General features: G+C 45.7%; 1 protein-coding gene across 2 annotated transcripts in view; it reads right to left on the bottom strand.

The window, feature by feature from the left end:
- Positions 1-570: 570 nt before the first annotated feature.
- The window catches only part of AK5 (adenylate kinase 5), a 242,553-nt gene continuing 228,503 nt past the window's right edge, over positions 571-14,620 (bottom strand). For both annotated transcript variants that reach the window (XM_059137808.1, XM_059137807.1), the window contains exon 14: positions 571-1,355. In XM_059137808.1, the coding sequence (XP_058993791.1) occupies positions 1,287-1,355 (69 nt within the window). In that variant the 3' untranslated portion in view covers positions 571-1,286. The remainder of the gene's footprint in view (positions 1,356-14,620) is intronic.

Here is a 14,620-nt window from a genome sequence, read left to right as displayed (position 1 = left end):
ATCTCAACTATTACTGTGTTTGCTTCTCTGTTTGAAATAAGGCTTCAAGTGCTTTCCAGAATGATGTGTTACAAATAAATAGAAAAAGAGTTTTGTGTGTTCCATTTATTTTATTTGTACATATCCATTTAAAAAAAAATGACTTTAAAAATACAATTCTGTCCCAGAATTGGATCCTTATCAGCACAACCACTGAAGGGGGGGAAAAAAAGTCATGCAAACTGAAACTATGGTCTTTTGTAGTGACTGAATGGAAGATGCAAATATTTCAGTAGAATATATAAGAAGCTCTGATTTGGCAACTAATTGCACAAAGGAGAACCCAAACTTCACTGGTTTGAAGCAAGGAAAACACAATTTTACATATGGATATGATAAGGTTTGCACAGCCCTGTTAAAGGCCTACATGAAATGAATGTAGCCGTGGGATCAGTTACACATCATGTACTGACAGCCTCTCCCACCCACATCCGTTTGGTTACTGTTACTTCGTTCCTTACTTGCTTGGCAGTAACAATAAGTGGGTGATCCTGTGAAGTCAGATCTATAAGCTGACATTAGGTGAATGAGATTAGGTTAGACAGTTTACCAGGTTTGTTTTCTTAGCCATTCTGACAGCCTTCCAAGTAGCCAATTTCCAAAAAATGAAAGGACGCATGTTACTGGTGACTAGTCTGGGTTTTACGGTCTTGGAAAAGCTATACAATTTCACATTGTATTATTTCTACCAAATTTAATCAAACTTACTATCAAACAATTAGAGTTGTCAACCCAGTCTCTCTGGCTCTGAGCTACTACTAGTGGATGACACTTGAGGAAATAGCCACAGAGGAGTCGCCCAGGACTGTCCCTCAAATGGAGACCCTTCGTCAGGCAACAACATGTCTGTCTCAGGATGAGGAAGGAAAATGTGCTGGGGAGTGAGGGACGCTAACCCCCGGCTTGACTGACAGAAACCAAATGGTCAGACTCCGGCGAGTCCTGAGGGCACCACTGACACACACTGGCACTGCTAGCAGCTCTGAGGTGTGGCCGAGATGACAGAGAAGTGTGCGTGCTGGGGGGGCGGACAGCTGTGTGAGTGAGGAAGATCGCACGTGGATCATACGGAATACATCATGCATGATTCCCAGACACCTCTCAGGTCAAGTTGGGAAGCAAACAGCAATGTTAGGGTTGGGGCGGGGGCACGAAAGGTTAAACTTGAAACATACTGTGTTAAGGGATGAACCTTTTAATTTTTTTTTTCTGTTTCCACTCTCCTTAATGTACATGCTTTTTTGCCTTCAGAAAATAGAGTCAATAGCTGTGCAGAGTTGAAGAAAAACTTCTTCTGGTGTCCCCTCTGCATTTACCTATATTTAAAAGGAAAAGGAAAAGAGAAAGTTAGTTTCCCTTTTTAGTTTTTCTAAAGATCTTAATTAGAGAGCACAAGAGCATAGGGAGAGGGACGTGAGAGGGAGAGAATCTGAAACCGACTCCCTGCTGAGCAAGGATCCTGACGCAGGGCTCGGCCTCAGGACCCTGAGATCATGACCTGAGCCGAAATCAAACCTTGGACATTTAACCGACTGAGCCACCCAGGTGCCTCTAAAAAGTTAGTCTTAAGAAATAATTGCAGAGGGCGCCTGGGTGGCTTAGTGGGTTAAAGCCTCTGCCTTCAGCTCAGGTCATGATCCCAGGGTCCTGGGATCGAGCCCCACATCAGGCTCCCTGCTCAGCAGGGAACCTGCTTTCCTCTCTCTCTCTGCCTGCCTCTCTGCCTACTTGTGATCTCTGTCAAATAAATAAATAAAATCTTAAAAAATATATATTTGTAGATAAGACCATTGCTAATAATAATTACCTGCTCATAACTTGCTGTGCAAAATTTTAAAATAGAGCCCAGAACCACAAAGGAAAAGTGAGGAGTTGTTTAAAAACTAGGTTTGTCCAAATTAAAATATCAGGGAGCTACCACTACGCACCTATTAGAATAGCCAAAATCCAAAACCCACCAGAGGCTGGTGACAGTGTGGTGCGACAGGAATGCTCATTCTTTTGCTGATGGGAATGCGAGACGGTACAGCCACTGTGGAAGACACTTCGGCAATTTCTTATAAAATTAAACATTCTTCACCATAGAACCCAGGAATTGTGCATGTTGTTATTTACCCAAAAGATCTGAAAATTCATGTCCACACAAAAACTTGCACATGGATGTTTATAGAAGATTTATTCATAGAAGCTAACCTTTCATTAGGGGAGTGGATGAACGGTGGTATCCAGACAGTGGGATGTTTAGCCCTCAGATGAGTCAACAAGCCATAAAAAGACTTGGGGGAAACTTGTATTTCTAAGTCAAAGAAGCCTCTCTAAGAAGGCCACCTACCATATGACCTTATGAAAAAGGCAAAACTGTGGAGACCATAAGCAGACTGAGTTGTGGTGAGAGAGGAAAGAAGGGGAGGAATAAGGAGTTCTATGATGGTGCAACTTAATGGTGTATACATATCATCATATATTTGTCAAAACCCATTGAGCGTGAACACCAAGAGTGGACCCTGACGTAACCCAGGCGTCCGGTGAGAATGATGTGTTGGTGTATGTTCATTGATAGTGACGTGGGATGCTTGTGTAGGATGTTGATGGTGGGGGAGGTTGTGTTGTGTCTGGGGACAAGGGTATCTGAGAATTCTGTACTTGACGTTCAGTTTGGCTGTGATTTAAGACTCAATCTATTTAAAACAAAACAAAGGGCCTTATTGAGGTACGGGATTGTTGAGGCTGTGGAAACAGGAGTTATGACTTCTGAGTGTTGGAGAGCATTTGGAGCAAGACGGGATTGGGGCATGGAGCGGGACTGCAGAGAAGAAAGCGAAAGCTGGGCCCTCAGCCGGGCCCCTTGGGCGTTGTTGACACACCCCAGCGAGGGGCCCAGGCAGGGAGACTGGGAGGGAGCTGATTTCCGGGGCATGAAGACACTACTACCCCTTCCTCACTCAGAATTTCCCAACACTGTCCCAGCCGCTGAAGGGTGTCCTGCCACACCTGGGACAGCCACTCGACGAGGAGGCCTGGTGACCCCACCTCCGACTCGGGGGCTGGGCAGCGAGCCTGCCAGGGTGCTACTATTTCAGGCTTCATCTCCACACGTTTTCATTTGCTAGGGTTGGGCTGGGCCTAATCTGCATATTTACCACATTCCCCACATGATTTTGCTGTGGGTCATCTCGGACCACACTCGGACAAACCCTGATTTCTTCCACTCCTGTCTACCTTCTTTGTGCAAAGTGCTTTCGATTTCACAACACTGGGGACTTCACAGATCCTGAAGGTAAAATAAATTCTCAACTCCCCCCACCCCCTCCCCGCCACCCACCAAAAAACCGCCACCACATTTAGATATCCCAGAAAATAGATAACAACAATGTTTATAGACGGTTGTTTGCAATAGCCCCAAACTGGAAGGACTGCAGAAGTCCCTCAGCAGTAGATGTACAAATGGGGCAGAGTCACATGACGGAACAGGACAGTGGAAGAAACACGACGGCTACAGTCAGCAGCAGGGGTTCATCTCCCCAAGTTGCAGCGAGAGAAAGAAGCAAGTCTCAGAATATGCATACAGTACGATTCTAGTTACATCAGATTCAAGAACACACAACGCGAAACTGGGTTGGTTAGAGATCCGTTTGTGAGTGGTAAATCAGAGAGAGAAGCTGGAGGATGATTATCATAAACATCAGGAAAGTGACCACTTCTTGGAGAGAAGAAGGAAGAGGTGACCTAGGGCGACCAGGGGAGCTGCCATTCCCTCCTGCTTCTGGACCCATGTGATTACACGGTGTCATTTCATAATTCTTCAGACCATATGCACTGCTCTTGCAATACTGTGTATGATGTATCTCACAAAAATGAAAACATAAAAATTAAAAAAAAAATTGAGCACTCATCCCCCAATAAATGTGTCATCCCCGATCCTTACAGGAGAGTAAGAGCTTTCCACCTGGGATGTTTGTGTCCCTCACCGCCTCTTGCCTCTTGCTTTACTCTCCTTCCTTTTCCTTTCAACCAACAAACATTTCCTGGGTGCTAACGATACATTTTGTGCTGGAGAAGCCGGGTCGAACAAGACAAAAGGATCCTGCTCTGACGGGGCTGCCAGCTCAAGGGCAGAGACCAAGAATGACCAGGAATCGCCACTGTGTTGAGGGAAGTCTAGGAGCTTGTGGATAAGGAGCGCCTCCCAGGGTGTTGGGAGGGCAGGGATGTTTCCTGAGGGAAGTTGTCATCACCATCATCTAAAATGATAAACTTTACCAATGACGAAGCGTAAGTGCTTTTATTTATTTTTAATTAAGAAATAAATTTATTTTTAATAAAATGTTTTTCCACTTCTGCCCTTGCTTGCTAGCTCCCTTCTCTCTCTCTCTCATCCTCTCTCTAGCCCTCCATCATCCCCTCTCTGGCCCTCCCATTCCCTCTCTCCCTTCCTCAGCCCCTCCCCTCCTCACTTGCTCCCTCATTCCATTCCCTGCTCCCCACCATAAATGCTTTTCAACCATCAGGTCATTCTGACAATGATCTTGGAGGACAGATACTGTCATCCCCATTTCACACATGACAAAACTGAGGCTCTGAAAGGTGAATTAAACTTCCCAAGGTCATACAGCTAAGTAAGTGGCAGGGACCTGGTCAAAACCCAGGTCTCGGGGCGCCTGGGTGGCTCAGTTGGTTGAGCAACTGCCTTTGGCTCAGGTCATGATCCTGGACTTCCGGGATCGAGTCCCGCATTGGGCTCCCAGCTCCTTGGGGAGTCTGCTTCTCCCTCTGACCTTCTCCTCTCTCATGCTCGCTCTCACTCATTCTCTCTCAAATAAATAAAATCTTTAAAAAAAAAAAAAACAAAAATAACAGGTCTCTGACTCCAAAGTCCTTGCACTTGTCGACGACATGATACTGTAGTCACCCATTCAAACTGGCTGCATGGTTGAATTCGGTTGAGGCAGCAAAGAGTGAAGCTGGAATGGTGAGCCTCTGTTGACCATAAAGAGGCCGACAGATTCTGTTACCTGAAGTATGAGTTGATACAATCACAGGTACATAAAAATCATTGGTAAATATTTGCCTAGTCAAAAAATCGCAAGAGGGCTGAAGTGTAGGGCAAAGGACGCTGTATCAGGAGCGATGATAACATGGTGCTATCTCTTGTGAGCTTCAGGACTCAGACCAGCTGTTCATCCTCTTGATGCCTCAGTTTCCTCCTCTATTCCTAAAGCGACTGATGTCAGACATGGTAACCTCCAGGTTTGGTTCCAGCTCTGATACTCTAGGCTATTCCAAATCGTGGTTCACATTTTCATGGTGGTGAGGTGCCCACCGGTGGGCATCAGGACGGTTGGGTGTTGCCAGTCAAGCTGGGTCTACAGGAGTAGATCTGCATCTGAAGAGGATGAAGAATGAGCGCCTTCTCTGTGGAGAGACTGACATGTGCAAAGGGATAGGGATCTGGAAGCACGTGGATTCTTCAGGAACGGGACCGTGTGTTGAGGACGGAGCAAATGCTGCTTGGTTTGGGGGAAGGAGAAGAGGAGGCTGGAAAAATAGCTCAGGATGAGATTTGCCTGTTCCCAGACATTTTCTATAAAAGGACTCACACAGTAAATGTTTTTTTGTGACTTTTTTCACTAAGCACCATGTTGTCAAGTTTCACCTGTGTTCTAGTGGGTATCCATACTTCATTCCTTTTCCTTTTGACTGCCCCGTAATGCCTTACGACCTTTAACCTGAATGTACAAAATGCGCCTTGGAATGAATGCCTGCCCTCCTAAACATCCCTTTTCAGCAAACCTGCCTCTGTCCCTGTCCTCCGGAGCCGCCCTTGCTTATCGAACCCTGCCCCCTCTCAGGTTCCCCCGTAGGGGGTGGTGGTGGGTGACAAGGTTTAGAGTCCCTAAACGCGGGGCTCATTGTTTACACTGTCCATGACCATATTAGTGGCAGATGGGGCAGGTCTCTGGTCCCCCTCCTCAGCGAATTCCCACATGGAGAATATTTTAAGGGAACGGTTAAGTGACTTTCATATTTTCATATATTACTCTAACTCAAAGGAAATGGGAAAGAGCCAATTTACTGGGTGCATTTTAAGTTTTACAGGAGCTATCCTCAGTGCTTACAACTTTCACACATTGAAACCAGCTATCAAGCTGCTCGTGTTGAACATCCTAGTGAACAGATAAGAATTCTGGGTCCTGACTATTTTGTGTGAAGGGGGCTTCCTCAGCAATTGTGCACACTTGAAGATAAGACATCCCCCGAAGGTTTTGCTCCATAATCAATGCTTATGCTATAGTATTTTCTAGCAGCTCTTTTTTCCCCGTGAAGAGTTAAAGTAAGCTTCACAACGTCCCTTTCCCCGCAAGACCTCCATTTCTGACTCCGCAAAGTCAGCATGTATGAGGTTTTAAAGTATTTAATGTAATTGAAACCTAGGTAAGTGGATTTGCTTTTGACTTTAAGAGCCTATCTTTTTGGATCTGAGACTTGATATAAAAGCCTGCAGTAAGTGATCAGTATAGGATGGGGGGGAAGAATATATATATATATATATATATATATATATGCATGTATTTGTAATTTTTTTCCTCTGTAGAAGAAGCTAAGACCAAGTGAACAGGAAATACAGACGAATCTCTGGAGTTATCACCTGACTTCTCAAAAGAGAGCAGTCAGTGATACTATTTCCCAGCAGTCCGCAGAACATATTGCTAAGTTAGTAAAGCAGTTACATTGCCTGAGGAAATGCACATTTTGTCTATTCCCTCTAGTTCTGTGAATTTGCAAACCATAGAACAGTGGGCTGGTTCAAACACTGCGCGGATCTAGTTGCGTTTCTCCTGAAATTTCCCAGGCTGTTACAAACATTGCTTGAGTTTTAGTTTTGTTTTTCACATCCTGGCGCCATGGGGCTTCTGGGACAAATGTTTCCAAGCTGCCACTGAGTGGTTTATGATTGCCGTGTGCGCCGCCTTCTTCCTCTTTTAATCTCCTCCTCCCCCCAGCCAGACGGAGCCCCCCACCCGAGGACCCCGCACTGCCAGACGACGCTTGGCAAGGGCAAGCCCTTAATATGCAGCACCTGCACGCTGTCTGGGGCCCCGAGGCTGCTGCAGTATTGGAAAGTTAGGGTTATGTAAACGATGCTTCTGGGGAGCCCTCCATTTCGCATATCCGGTCAGACCACAGAGCAAGCCTCCTCAAGGCCTTAGGAAGGAGGGTTTCGGATGCCTTTGCTCTAGAGAGCTTTAAAGACAAGCAGTAGTAACAATTTAAGAACTTTATAGTCTGCGTATGAACGGCTTCTCCGCACATAGGACTTCCCAAAGTCCCGGCATGGTTTGTCCATTTAAAAAGTTACATTGAAAATCTTTCCTTCTTTTCCTCTTCCTTCGAATTTTGCCCGCAGTTTAACTTTGAATGACTGCTCTTTTTCGTAGACATCAAAAAAAAAAAAATTCTAAGACCTACCTGATCGGTCATTTTCCTATTTAAAATGCCAGCAATTTTTTTTTTTTTAAGATTTTATTTATTTATCACAGAGAGAGAAGCGGAGAGAGCGAGCACAGGCAGACAGAATGGCAGGCAGAGGCAGAGGGAGAGGCAGGCTCCCCTCTGAGCAAGGAGCCCGATGTGGGACTCGATCCCAGGACGCTGGGATCATGACCTGAGCCGAAGGCAGCTGCTTAACCAACTGAGCCACCCAGGCATCCCAAATACCAGCATTTTTTTAGGTCAGACTCTCTAGGATAGTCTAGAACTGTGTTATCCAATGCGGGAGTCTGAGGGGCCTCCTGAACACCTGGCTAGCACTGAGGAACTGAAACTTTCATGTTATGTAATTAAAATCAATCTAACTTTTAGGCGTGCCTGGGTGGCTCAGTCAGTTAAGTTACTGACTTCAGCTCAGGCCAGGGTCCTGGGATCAAGCCCTACCTGGGGCTTCCTGCTCCTCAGGGAGCCTGCTTCTCCCTTTCCCTCTGTTGCTCTCCCTGCTTGTGCTCTCCCTCTCTCTGTCATATAAATTTTATAAATAAAATCTTTGGGGGGGAAAAAAAAGATCAATCTAACTTAAGTGGTACCTGACTCAGTTATTGGAAAATTCAAAAATATAATGGAACAACTTGAGTGTGTAAAACCTACCTTCTTAACCATAAATCTGATGAACTACAAATACAATCTACGATTTTTGAAGAATTTCTTCAGATTTTCTGGTTTCTCCAGAAATCAGATTTAGCATCTGAGTTGAGTTATGCTTATGTACCAGATACTGAAAACACATTACAAAATATCTTAACATATCACGTAATTTGTATATATTGATTGACAAGGTGTTGAAAAGCTAATACTTGGGATGTATTGGGGTCAATAAAGTATGTCATTAAATTCATTTCATTTCTTTCTGCTTTTTTCTTATTAATGCGACTACTAGGAAATTGTTAAATCCTTTGTATGTGGCCCACGTTCTATTTCTGGACCAGGCAGCACTAGCAAATTTGTTGAGTGAAGGAATGGATTCAGGTCCTTCAAGTCTTGCGTAAACCTTGCTTTCTGGTCTAGTGTCCCCATACTGCTGTTCATCTGCTTGGCATCGCAGTCTCCTGCTAACACTACTGGGCGCTTTCATGTGCAGGGCCTTTGTCCCCTTCCCCTCTGCCTGTCAGAACTTGTATTCTCCTTAGGACCTGCCCAAATATCCTCTTTTTCTCTGAAGACTTTACCTACCTTTCCAGGCCCTGTTCTCCCAAAGACCCAGAACATTCTGTAAAACTTGTTGCTGTATTCACTGCCTTGCTGTGGTGCTGCCTTTCCTGGGTCTCTTTTTCTCTTGGAATCCCTGGCATGGAGCACCATGCCTTGGGCCTTACAGACGCCCCGTGAATGTCTGCTGAATGTGTCAAGAACCTTAGAGGAAACCGCACCAGTTCTCTGCAGGGAGAATCCCTGGCAATGGCCCCTGGAGACGTTGTGGGTCCAAGCGAAGCCCAGCGAAGGGACCGGGCTGAGCCGGGCGAAGGTAAAACCTGCCCCGTGGTAGGAGCAACCACAGAGAAGGAAATCAAGAAAGTGTGTAAAAGAGGACAGGGTCTGGCGGTCTCTTCCACCTGCTGTTCTGGGAGGATGCCACCATGCCGTGAGCACAGCTCATTTCCACAGGACACCGGGAGCCAAGAATTCTGCTCAGAATCCAAGGCTCTTCGCGGGGATCAGGCGTGGGCCAGACAATCAGGGAGGGAGGCGGGTGCGGAGGAGACTGTTCAAGCAGAGTCACAAAGAATGAGTTAGTTTCTTGTCTCTCAGAGACAGATGCAAGATTTATGCCTCATTTGTCAAGACGGAAAACAGAACATTAGGGCTCCTGGAAGTCACCTGCCCCATGCGTGCACCTTTCTTTACACGGGGTGGGCAGGAGGGAGCGCGGTCTCCAAATCCTTGTCGTTAACTGGCATTCAACCCTGGGCAGGTCCAGCCCGAACCCGGGTAGGCTCTGCTCCCGGAACTGAGACGCCAGCTACGCTGCGGGGCCTGGAGAGGAGAGGCCAAGCAGCTGGGAAGTGGGAAATCCCAGAGCTTTCCTGGACTCAAAAAACCCTTCGGTGCCAGGGGGAGAAAGGGAAGTGGAGGCGAATGGGTTAAAAAAAGCCTCTGCTGAAAACAATCTCTCTTAGAAGAAACAAAAGCCTAAATAACTCGTTTACTGCCCACTTGTTTAGTAGGGGACAAAACACACCAGAAACAAACCAGCCAGAGAAACTATAGAATGTTTCGCCTTACAGAGTGCCTCATAGCTAGTAGCAGGAAAACATCGCTGTGATGTGTACTGGCTGCCAGGTGTTGCAGAGAAACGTGTACAGGACAGAAGGATTTTCATGAAATCAGAACCTTCCACCCTGGCCGGCGTGGGGGGAGGTGATGGTCTATACAGTGTGGATGGTCAGGGTGAGAGAGTGAGACAGGAGACTGTGAGAGACAAGGAAAGGAGGAGGAAGAGGAGGGAGAGGGAGGGGAGGTGGAAAGATACACAGGAAACTGCTCACCCTGGCTATCTGAGGGAAGGAAGGTTGGAGGGAGCTTTGCTAGTTGTCTTATTTATAAATATATGCATCTGTACATACATTATATATATACATACTTAGACACTTCTCTTTGCTTATTATAGGAAGCGCTCATTACTTTGGTAATTAAAAAAATCCTTTGAAGTAAATCTAATCCTGGCCACCAATGTGAACACTTGACAATTTTAACACACCTGGGGCCACTGAATCACCGACTAATGCTTTTTTCTCCTTAGTCTGGTTGATCTTCACAGAATCTGAAGAGACGCCCCTCCCCCAACCTCCTGGGACATGGGATCTGGCAAGCCTCTCCCAGTTTCCCACTAAAATGCCCATGGAGGGACGCCTGGGTGGCTCAGTTGGTTGAGCAGCTGCCTTCGGCTCAGGTCATGATCCCGGTGTCCTGGGATCGAGTCCCGCATCAGGCTCCTTGCTCGGGGGGTGGGGGGAGCCTGCTTCTCCCTCTGCCTCTGCCTGCCTCTCTGTCTGCCTGTGCTTGCTCTCTCTCCCTCTTTCTCTCTGACAAATAAATAAATAAAATCTTAAAAATATATATATATAAAATGCCCATGGAGACCCAGAAAAAGGTAAATGGTCACAGGAGTTCTGAAAACATGAATTGTACTTACTGTCAGTGGAATTAGATTCCGTAATCTGCTCCTGACTTAGAAAATGACCAGAAAAGCAGGCGTCTATCCTTCTGCTGTGGGGGTCACAACTTCAAAAGGCAAGAGCTGTTCTCCTTAAGCCCCACCAGGACACTCTTCTCTAAATCTCATTTAAGACTGTGTTACCAAAAGAATGACTAAGGAGAGAATGGGAAACACATCCCAAACTAGAAGGACTGGTCTGGCGTAGGAGGGGAAGCAGAAAGAGGCACACAGGTCAAGTGCATCTTGGTCTGCTGGTGGTCCCTGCTCAGCACGTCTCAGCCCCAAAATCCCATGTTAGGTGTGAGCCTCCCAGATGTACCTCAGCCTGCCTTCCAGCACAAGACCCAAGAGGACCAGTCCTGAGTGCCATTGGTCCTCGAGCACACATCAAGTGACATGAAGGATCGCCTACATGTCTTGTGGGTCAGGAGATTCCCTTCCACTCCACCCCCAAATTTAAGAACGTAGCAGATTATTGTTTCCAAAGAGAGTTGAAACAACATCTCCCACCCTACATACTCTCCTGAACATAACCTTGCTCCTCATTCATCGAGAGACGAAATAGAACCCTTTTCCCCTTGAACCTGGGCTAGCCTTAGGGACAATCTTGTAACGAGTAGAATGCGGTAGGAGTGACGCCAAGCCCAGGCTTGGCCAGAAGATGCCTCAGAGCTCCTGCCTTGGTGTTTTGGAACCCTCACTCACTGGAGGCTCCCGCTGGGGCCCCACCTTGGGAACCCAGGAACCGAGCTGTGACAAGTGCCAGCCATTCTAGAGAGGCCACGAATAGGTGCTCTGGTAGAAAGTTCTAGCTTCTTTCAAACCCCTGAAGCAAGTGACAGCTGTTGATTTATGCCACTAAGTTTTGGAGCCTGTTTGTCATCCTACAACAGAGGATGAGTAAATTTAAGTCAAACAGGTTTCTGGGGAAAAACCAATCTAGAAACAGGCAAAAGGCATGCATTTGCAGAAATTCAGAAGGAAAGAAGAGCTCTGATAATATATCCTAGAGGAACTAGAAAATTTTTAAATATGATGTTTCGAACACTCAACAATAAATATTTATTGAGGACTTTCTTTTTTCTCATGCCAGGCATTGTGCCCGGGGATAAAGCCATGAACAAGACAGACATCATGCTTCCCGCTCCAGAATGTACTTTCTCCTGGTGGCCGCAGACGTGTAGAGAAGTCAGAATAATAACTCGTGACAAATACGAAGCTGGGGGAAGACACCGTGAAGACATGTGTGTTCACAAACACACAGGAGGGGCAACGGCTGCATACCGTGGCCAGTGGAGACCAAACGTAAGAAGATGTGATTGTTGTGATGTAAGAGCAGACAGTCATGACGTGAGAACGGATGTGGTGAGAAGGCAACAGCGTGAGACAAAAAACCTGAGCTGGGGCCAACGGAAAAGGCACCTGAGCACTAAGATCAATGTCAGTAGCTCAGGAGCAGGAACGATAGTGTGGAAAATTGAACCGGAAAGGTACATTTGGGATTTTTTCCTAGAAAGTCAAGAGAACAGAAATGACAGTTACGGGGCGGGTTATAGATACAGAATTTTGCTCTCCAAGGTGGAAGACATGGCCCCAGGTTGCTCTTGAGGCCCAGAATGTGCCTATTTTGAACTGAGACGTGCTGTCCGTGAAAGACACAAGGGTTGCAAAGACTTCATAAAATCAGGGTCACCTGTTTTCTTTTGACTTTTTAAAAATGTGGCTATAGGAAACTTGAAATTACACATGGGGTCACATTTGCATTTCTTTGGGATTGACCTAGTAGAGAAGGAACAGAGATCTAAGAACTTTAGGGTTTTTTGAGGAATTTTGAGGAGAAACAAGGAATAGAAGTACATCAAAAATAATCAAAGGATTATTACAGAAAATCCTCAAGTTTAAAAGAAAAATGTGCCTATGCCAGTACAAGGCAGTGAAGGCAGACTGAAATCTGGACACAAGTTTTGAATGACATGGAAAAATTAAAAACAAACAAACAAAACCCCAAGCCCCAATATATTTAAAGATAGCAGCTGGAAAAAAGTTGACTTCCAAATCTGTGTCTGCCCTTCCCTCCACAATACAATGCGTGAAAAACAATGGCGTGATGTTTTCTGAATGCTGTTTGAAACACTTTCTGACTGGGCCCCTTGGTGGCTCAGGTCATGATCCCAGGATCCTGGGATTGAGCCCCATGTCTGACTCCCTGTTCAGAGGGGAGCCTGCTTCTCCCTCTCCCTCTGCTGCTCCCTCTGCTTGTGCTCTCTCTCTCTCTCTCAAATAAATAAATAAAATCTTTTTAAAAAGAAAGAAAAATATTATGACCCAAATGTTATATCCAGTGAAGCTGTCACTGGTGTGTAAAGCCACTATAGCAACATTCTCAGATATTCACAGAAAAAAATGAACTAAAGAGTTCATTTAGTCAACTGAAAGAAGAATCGTAATTAAGGACTCAACTATGGAGAATTCAAGGGATAAAGGTAATCTGGGCTTTCCTTCACTTGTGTTAGATTCCGAACTTTGGAATCCAGTCCACCAAGGGTTGTGGAGAATGAAGTTTGACCTTCCCATGCCTTCCGTGTCCCCTCCCTTGCGGGCAGTACCAGCCGCTGCCTTTCTCATTCTTTCTCCCTCAGGTCACAAAAAGTCCCTGCCAGGTTGGATGACTCTCCAGAACAACAATGGATGTTGCTCTATTTCAGGACTTACTAAAAATGGCTAAACTATTTACGAAGATGGGACACAGCAGCAGCAGAATGGGCGAGCAAAAACCTTGACTTGTCAGAGAGAGTTGCCAAGGAACTTGATTTCCTGCCTCTGTGAAATGCGTGTTTACGGAGTCATTGTCCCCCGCCTTTTTTAATTGATTAAGACTAATAAATAACCCAGGGACAGTTAACCATCTGTTATCAAGCCCCTTTCATCTATGGCCTGGGGTGTTTCTGGGCTGATTACACCATGAGCAAAAAGTATGTAACAGGTGGAGAAAAACAAATGTTGGAAAATAGACCCAAATGTTCATGAGTGGTTTGGGTGGAAGATTCTTATCTCTATACTCCTGAATTATCTAGTTTGTGTCTTTTTAAAAAGTAGTTGTTACTTTTATACTTGTCAAAAAAAGCAGCCTGAAGTATTAACTCATACAATTCTGTTTATGCCACTCGAGGTAGCTATTTCAGGGGTTTTTCCCTACTCCTAACAAGCCCTTCTCTTCTGGGAATTCTACCTACCCAATTTCCAGGAAGCCATGTGTATATGGGCCGGGTTTTAATTCAAATGCCCCTTCAGAGACTTTCCAAACACCCACCTAAAATACAGCCCCCACCAGCAGCTCACTGTTTTGTTTTACTCATAGAGATTATCCTATTAGCAATTACTTTACTTTCTTGTCTAACATTTTCCTCTTTCAGTCTCTCATTTATTGCTGTGTTCCCAGGACCAAGAACAGTATCTGACGTGTAGTACACACTCAACAAAATATCCATGAGCAAATGAAAAAGTCCCATGTGCCCCCACCTGCCTGGCCAGAGTTGACAGGACTAGGGAGGGACCCTGAGCAAAGCAAGGCCAGTCAGAACATTTCTGTCTGGAATTTGGAACTGTTGCGGTAACACGTGGATGTGGAATTTGCAGGATGGCCGTATTCTAGCTTCTGGGCCAGAGAAAGAAAAATCTGGATGAGTGAGAGAAGGCATGTGTGCAAAGCCAGAGGGACCTGGTCCCACAGCCTGCCTGGGCCTGCTGGGTTTCAGCTGTGGGTTGTATCACCTTATAATTAAGTTTTGTGTTTTGGGTTAGGCCAGCTGAAGTTGGTGCCTATTATCTACCACAAAGGAGGCCTAGTTAATCAATATACTGATGGTTACAGTCATG

The sequence above is a fragment of the Mustela lutreola genome, chromosome 10 (genome assembly GCF_030435805.1).
Source record: "Mustela lutreola isolate mMusLut2 chromosome 10, mMusLut2.pri, whole genome shotgun sequence".
Classification (NCBI taxonomy): Eukaryota; Metazoa; Chordata; class Mammalia; order Carnivora; family Mustelidae; genus Mustela; species Mustela lutreola.
This window is presented reverse-complemented; position numbering and strand designations above follow the sequence as displayed.